The sequence below is a fragment of the Papilio machaon genome, chromosome 8 (genome assembly GCF_912999745.1).
Source record: "Papilio machaon chromosome 8, ilPapMach1.1, whole genome shotgun sequence".
NCBI lineage: Eukaryota > Metazoa > Arthropoda > Insecta > Lepidoptera > Papilionidae > Papilio > Papilio machaon.
In genome coordinates, this window is record NC_059993.1 from 8826761 (window position 1) to 8834500 (window position 7740).

Genomic DNA, 7740 nt, shown 5'->3' on the forward strand with positions numbered 1-7740 from the left:
GAACGTAGCGCGGCCGAGCCTCGTGTTGAGGAAACGACAAGGTGTGTTATTTAAATACAACACAAATCACTTATGACACGTCCTCTGTCCGCTTATCGACATATTTATTGAGATTAATGTTAATTATATTTTACAATAATAAAGCTGTTCTATATTTATGTTGGTAGATAATAGAGTTAATTTACATCATAACTTTGTAACCAACGACAATGATACAGCTTTTGTTGAGAGTCATAACATACTTTAAAAAAATATTGTCCTTGTTGGTTTGATTGTAAATTTATTTTTAATGTCATATTGTCTAGTCTAGATCACTTAGAGTTTTGATTAGGTAACTTTTTAAATTAGTTTACAATAATATTTTCTTAGTCCCAAATCACGGAGAAAATAAAAAATGAAATTACGTGTCAGAACATAGTTCTGATAAGTACTTATGTAGAACCAAATGAGATGAACAATAAGCGGAAAGGCGCCTTTACACTACTAAACAAACACTGCAACTACTGCGCTCCTAATTTATAGTGGTGTACTCGTACACTGCCGGCAGGGCGCGCGGCGAACGGCGAGCAGCGAGCGGCCAGCCCGGTCTCGCAATAAACATGTTTTTTGTTTCGCGTGTCCGCGCACTGTCAAATATATTACGGCCCGCCGGGTTATTTACGACCTCCGCCGTCCGCCCATACGTTATACTTAGTATCTTTGTTTGGACACAATAAGCAATATTTCTAAAGGGCTCCGACGTCGCTCGCAGCTGTTGATATGGGTTCCCAAATTGACATATTTAATTTGATCGCTACGGAGGGTCCGTTTGAACGGGACCGTGTTTGACAGGTTTTAGTGTCGGATTAACATTAACGTTATGGACTTTAGATGTCGACGGGGAGACGTCTCGTTCCGGATTTACGGACGTTAAACTCGTAAACCGAGCGACACTTCAAACGGTTTCACGGGAACGATCCGCTCCCGTGCGCCGGATCAATTGCACCCTTTGAACCGACAACTCCACAGTCTGAACAAAGGCGACCGTAAAACAGTAAGTAGTCGCGAATGTGTCGTCGTCGGCGGCAAGTGCGTCGGCGAAAGCTTCATAAAAGTGGCGCGTAGTATGTACAACGCTAATGGCGCGGCGTGTCGGCTTCGGGTTCGTCTCGGGCCGTGTCTTGCAGCACTGCAGCTCTCGACCTGGGTGGCGCGCTCGGCGCTCAGCGTCAGCGCTGCCATCGCCTCGCATCATATCGCATCACATCGCATCACATCGCATCGCATCGCACGTCTCAATCCGCGCGACACCTTTCCTTTTTCCCCTACCGCAATGCAGCTATGTGTCGTTTCCGCTTTATTTTTTATGGACGAGCGCTGCAGCGGAGAGCTATAGCTTTACCGCTCTAGCGCTCACTTAAGGTACCGCCGTCTTTGTCTGGCGCGGTGCGGGGTGCGGTGCTGGGCGCGGGGGGTGCGCCGGGCTGAGGAGCGGTGGGGCATCACCGCTCACAGTCGTCCCGCCCGTCGCTCAGTTCACACGTGCGCTCTCCTGCGCTCCCGATACGCTTAAAGTAGTTTGTGTTCCGTCGCCGTGTGCGCTGTGAAGTTTAAGTGATCGTAAAAGTTTTCTCCAAATGGTCGTGTTGGAAGACGGAGGAATGATGACCACTAACCCCAATCAATATTTACAACCCGATTATTTAACGCCGCTTCCGTCCACTGTACGTATAAATTAAAACTTTGTTTAGCTTTTTCAAGTTCATGTGCTTTTTTTTTAGTTTAAGTAAAGAAAGACATTTTGGAAGTAATTTATACTAAATAATTTTAGGTATTAATGTTTGATTTTCTTTGTTACAGTTGGACTCGAAGAAGAGCCCGCTAGCGCTTTTGGCGCAAACCTGCAGCCAGATCGGCGCGGACACGGCGCCTGCTAAGCCGCTGCTGCCGGCACTCGACAAAAAGAAGCCAGTGAACAGTGTTAACAGTGATGCAGTCAGTCGGTCCTCGCCGACCGCCGGCAAGGCCGACAAGCCGCGCTCCACGCCCGAGATCAAACATCTAGCTTTCAAACCGTACGAAACTAACGTAGTTTCCAAGAAACCCGAAGAAGTTCGGCCCTCGTCCAAGGCCAGCACCGACAGCTCGGACGAGAAGAAATCTGGAAAAAGCACACCCGGCCGCAAGTCTACTCCGCCGACCGCAGACAACGGCAAGAGTACACCGTCGCAAGACCGCAAGTCCTCCCCCGCGGGCTCGTCCGGGACGAGCCCCATCATCCGCTCCGGACTGGAGGTCCTGGGCCATGGCAAGGATCACCTCGGCGCATTCAAAAACCTCCCCGGCCTGGCCGGGTTCAACCCACTGGCCGGGTTATGCTGCCCGCCCGGCATGGAGCAGCACGCCAACCCCGCGTTCCGGCCGCCGTATGCTGGCGCGCCGCTGAGTGCGCACCACGCCGCCGTGCTGGCCGCCGCCGCGGGCTTCCCCGGCGCCGCACCCAGCCCTTACCTCGGCTACGCCCGCGTCAAAACGCCCGCCGGGGGCGAGACGCTGGTGCCCGTCTGCAAGGACCCCTACTGCACCGGCTGTCAGTTCTCTCTCAACAACCACCACCTGCTGATGGGCAACGGCGCGTGCCCCGCTGGCTGCACCCAGTGCGATCACCAAAAGTACAACCTGGCGATGGCGATGGCGCTGTCGCAGCAAGGCGCACCATACGCACAGCTCGGCCGGCCCTACGTGTGCAACTGGATCGTAGGCGAAGCTTACTGCGGCAAGAGGTTCTCCAGTTCCGAGGAGTTGCTGCAGCACCTGCGTAGCCACACGGCGGATGGCGCGCCCCCAGCGCCCGTCTCCGCGCCCACCTCCACGCAGCCCTCGCTGCTCAGCCCGCTCAACCCGCTGTTCACGACGGCGGGCCTGCGCGGAGCCTACCCCTCGGCGCCGCTCAGCCCGCTGTCTGCCGGCCGCTACCATCCCTACTCGAAGGCGGGGTTGCCGGCCGGCCTGGGCGCCTCGCCCTACGGCGCCTTCAACCCTGCGCTGGGGCCCTTCTACTCGCCCTATGCGATGTACGGCCAGCGGCTGGGCGCCGCCGCAGTGCACCAGTAAGCTGCCCCCGGGCTGCTCCAACCGACAGGACTGAAGTGGTGTATGTCGTGTTGTCCAATTCTTTTCTGTGATATCGATAGACTACTCACGTCGGCGTCGCGTCACGTCACGTCACGTCACGCCGACAGACTTGGTGATTAGTGCAATCTAAATTAGTTATTTATGTATAAGTGAACTTGCCGTCGGTCTGTGTACACGCGGATGAAGTCTGAACTGTGTACGGTTGATAATGTTATGTGTAAAAGTTATATGTTTAATATTAAATGAAATATTTCAAATATAATATCTACATACAAATTATAACAAATTTATTATTTCTTTCAAATTTGATGAAAACCTTATTCGATATATAAAATACTTAGGATAAGAATGTTCAACTAGCATTCAGCATCTCTTAATAAAGCAATGTCAAACGTCAGTAAAAATTACCAATTCAAAAGTCAAACACCTAAGTAAAAATGAATAATGGAGCATAGCAAAGCCTGCTTTCCATCTCCGGCTGTAGCGGTAATAAAGCGAAGAGAATGATTGATTAATGCGCCTCTAACACACACATTAGGGTCGTCAATCATCGCCGAGTCGCGGCGCGGCGATAAAACAAGGCCGCAATCACGCAAGCGTCGAGCGGCGATACACTGCCGCCCACCTAACTCGAACATAAAAACGACTAACAAAACAATTTAATACATTGAAAAGCACAAAGAAAAAAGTCAACGTACACGCGAGAGTGGCGCTGAGAGTCATTAATAACGCAGCCGTGAGCTGTCAGCTCTGGTAATGCCGAGCTTTTTATAATAAATGCTATTTTGATTAGGCCCATGTCATGTCCAAAATTCAACTGTCAAAAGCATAATTGGTCGCACGAAAAGGTTGAAAGACAGGTGGTCGTGTTGAAAATGGTTTGTATGACACGACTTAGAGAAACTTTATAGGTGACATGAGGTGGCAGTAGAACCAGTCGGGATTCGTTTTTTCTACAGCATTAAGTCTAATTCCACATTTGAAATGTTCATTATAATTTGAATTACTCAGAATAAACTTTATTTATTACGGGCGTACTGTTTTAATAATCTTACTTTGACTGTTAAATGAGTAATTTCCTTACATTTTAATTAGTTAATTAACGTCGTTTTATTGTGATATATTCCAATTAAAAATACGATAATAGACTTTTATTATGTTATTCGTTTGAACTAGTTCGATATAAATAGCGGAAATTGCTTATTATATTGCTGATTAACAAACAACTCGTTTTACGATCGACTATATTATTATTTTTATAGTTGGTCCCGTATGAGGGCAATAAATCATTGAATCTATAAAATGGACTACGATAACGTGACACGACTTTGACACAGTTTGCGCGACGACAAAGTTTTGTCGCTACCACTAACGCCATCTAGCTGCAAGCGGCGGAACTACATTGCCGGCAGGTGTTGTTTACAAGTAGGGGAATATAATTTGTACGATTGTTTTGTACTTCAAATCTGATTTAATTATTGTTTGTTATAGAAGATGTAAACAAAGAGATAAACTGCTCCTTTCATTTCTTATAACGTAAAATATGTAAAGTATCAATGTTTTTGTAACAATAAGTTAAAATAAATAAGGCCATCATGATTTTAATCTACAAAATGGATAGCATTTTTGTCAAGGTTAATAATAAATACTTGAATGTAAAATGTGGTTCTCTCATAAATTAAATTGAAGAATAGAATTGAAAACAAAGAGGTTCATTTTTTATAATATTATTGATTATTTGTTATAAGATAAAAAGAAACCACGCTTTAGGTATATTATCTTAGCCCATCTCTCACTTCTCAATAAAAGTTGATGATTGTAGATTAAAATATTAAGTGGTTAAACATATAAATATATTTATCACAGCATATCACTGTAAAATTATCTTCGACAGATGCATGTCACAGAGCGACGGGGTTGAGGTGATCCGTGTAGCGAAATAACTAATTACGATTAGCATAAACATAAGGCGAGGAGAATTTACATATCGCCGCATGAATTATGCAGCTCGTATTACAGAGCCCGAGCGAATTAGAGGGTGAGCAGCCCTCGGCGACTGAATTCTGTCAGTTGTCATGTTAATTCCACATGTTTTCTACCTGGACTTTGTAAGCGATCGTTCTATTTCTGTCGACACACTGCCCCCTTATTATATCTTTTATCCGCGCATTAATGTCTTGTAACATGAGTTGTTACCTTCAATTATCCGTGAGCCTTTGTACTAAGGGACATGAGTTTTTCGCTTCAGATAGAGATCAGAGCGACGTCGCACCTTGGAATATTAACGTGGTCCATTGTGCGCCGACAATGCCGCGCCGCCAACAATGTGTCAGTAGGTGTCATGAATTTTTACTTACCTTCTCTACATGATATTAACATATAATAGAATAAATAATTTATTATTTACATAAGCGACCACCTATGCTCCAACTTTAAATATTCTACATTCGTTTTGTGAACGTAATAAGCGAGATTTAATTCAAACAATTAACTAAACAATTTATATTCAAATAGAATGCGTCTCGTTCCACTTACAGTAACCAAACATAAAATTATGCAGCTCGCTGGCTTTGTTACGTTACTGATTTTTTTTTCGTATTTTATGATCCTAAGGCAAGTAGTCGATTTAACTGATAGTGAGTACCTATTGACTGAACTATCCTACCGAGCAATCTAAGTACTGCTTTGAGGTGCGTTAGTAACAGCTTTTAGTTAAGTTTGAAGGTATCTCCGGAACCGCTGAACGGATCTTGATGAAATTTAGCACAGATATAAAACATAGTCTGGAAGAATATATAGGCTACTTACTACGTTTTTTTAATTCCGCGCGGACGGAGTTACGGGCGACAACTAGTATTTAATATTTAAACAGAAATAGCATTAATGCACAATTGTGTTTTGGCTTTGTTTTTAATTAATTCAAAATAATATCAATATATTTTTAATATCGTTAGCAAAGCTATTAATTTATAACAAGCGTTATATTGACATGTTAATTACCGTATCGTTTGTTACATTGTACATATTTACGATTTAAAATCTGTGTCACTGTCAATGAGTTGAAAATAAAATTGATCTTGTTATGCAAGTTATTTTTGTCAAAGTTAAAACGAACTGGGGCAAGTGGGGCATTTCGGACAACTGGGACGAGTGGGGCAAGTGCGTCCGCTACCGATACACTTAATCATGTCAATTGACAGCTCGCGTTAATAACTTGTAGATTGTTATCTGAGATACAAAAGGTGAAACTTAATGACATGCGACAGAATTGATAGGGGCACAAATTACAAGGCTGCTTCGGCGTTTGCCACAAGTTATACATTTATAGCGATTTATTTCTTTATAATTGGATATTTTCTTCAGTTAAATAACATTGGCTCTGTTTTTTTAATAATTCGAAGTACAGTATCAAATCCTGATGGAGACGAATCGTTTTATTTTACAACGGTCACCTTAACTATTGTTTTAAAAATGGTATACACTTCAAATTATAACTTTATTATCTGTACATTTAAGAAGTAAGTTTTAAATAATACAAACATTCTCTAGTAATCCATCAATCACTCGCTTCTTGTTTTCAAATGAAGTATAAACAATGATTAGTTTAACTATCCGCGGCCTTCGACCTCGCGCTAGTGTTCGTAACAAACGTTATTATACGCAACTAAACAGTTCACAATCTCATTAATATTTACAGTGAATACATTCCTATATACGAGTATAAAACGAATTAAAAACTTTTAATTAATAGAATGTTGGTAAAAACGTGTTGCTATTTCCTATGTAGATGTCCGGACTAGTGACAGGTCTCGACTGTGGACTCTTATTCCTATATTGAGTATGAATGCATATTTAACTTACTTAGAATGTGCTACATAATAAAACAAGAATTCTTTAACTTTAATTAATAATTAATTAAAGTTATTATGATCTGTTATAAAGTTTGAAATAAAAAAAACTGCGTTTAATATCACTGTTTTTAAAGTTTCCTTTGTTTATTATGTTGTATTGCAAATTCTAAACAAATTCTATTTGTATTTATTAGCAGTCAATCAGCCAACAACAATATTTGTAACTACAAAAATGTCATTCAGCAATGTAAAAAAGTCCATGTTTTAAAGAACAAAGTAACATAGACGTTTAAAAAGTAATTTGATATGAAATTAATTTAATCAAGGTCAGTTTACATTTAAATTATAATAATAAAAAATAAAAATAAAAAGCTTGAAACAGCAATTACGTTAGGTCGTGACAATTAACAATTGAATTCACAAACAATAGAACAAAATTACATCAGAACACAAAACAGTTGTGACAAAATCTTTGTTCTTATAAAACAAATATACAAAAGCTATAGCAGTTTATAATCTGTGGCGATTGTCTCAATCGAAGGAATAATTAAAGCGATTGTCATTTGGCAAAAAAAAATGTGGAAATATCTGTCGGGACATTTGCAATGACAATGTTGTAATTAAATGTAATTGCGATACAGTTGTGTTAATTAAAATTGTCTTTTTTATTTCATTGTACTTTGTCTCACGACTGTACTTCAATCATTTAATGATACGAAGTGAAACATCAATGCCGGCACAATGTATGTTTCGTATAGAATATTTGAAGTCTCAT

At 41.7% G+C, this 7740-nt stretch overlaps 1 protein-coding gene across 1 annotated transcript; it reads left to right on the top strand.

Annotated features, from left to right (window-relative positions):
• The first annotated feature begins 1478 nt into the window (after positions 1–1478).
• LOC106720192 (zinc finger protein Noc) lies at positions 1479–3333 on the top strand. The gene is made up of 2 exons (XM_014514776.2): positions 1479–1703; positions 1840–3333. The coding sequence occupies exons 1-2, from the start codon at positions 1617–1619 to the stop codon at positions 3091–3093; spliced, it is 1341 nt and encodes a 446-aa protein (XP_014370262.2). The 5' UTR covers positions 1479–1616; the 3' UTR covers positions 3094–3333.
• Positions 3334–7740: the final 4407 nt, after the last annotated feature.

Excerpts from the sequence above, each read along its gene's own strand:
- LOC106720192 (XM_014514776.2), top strand. The coding sequence starts at position 1,617 with ATGGTCGTGTTGGAAGACGGAGGAATGATGACCACTAACCCCAATCAA. Across the intron at positions 1,704-1,839 it reads TAACGCCGCTTCCGTCCACT|TTGGACTCGAAGAAGAGCCC; the intron begins GTACGTATAAAT and ends TCTTTGTTACAG.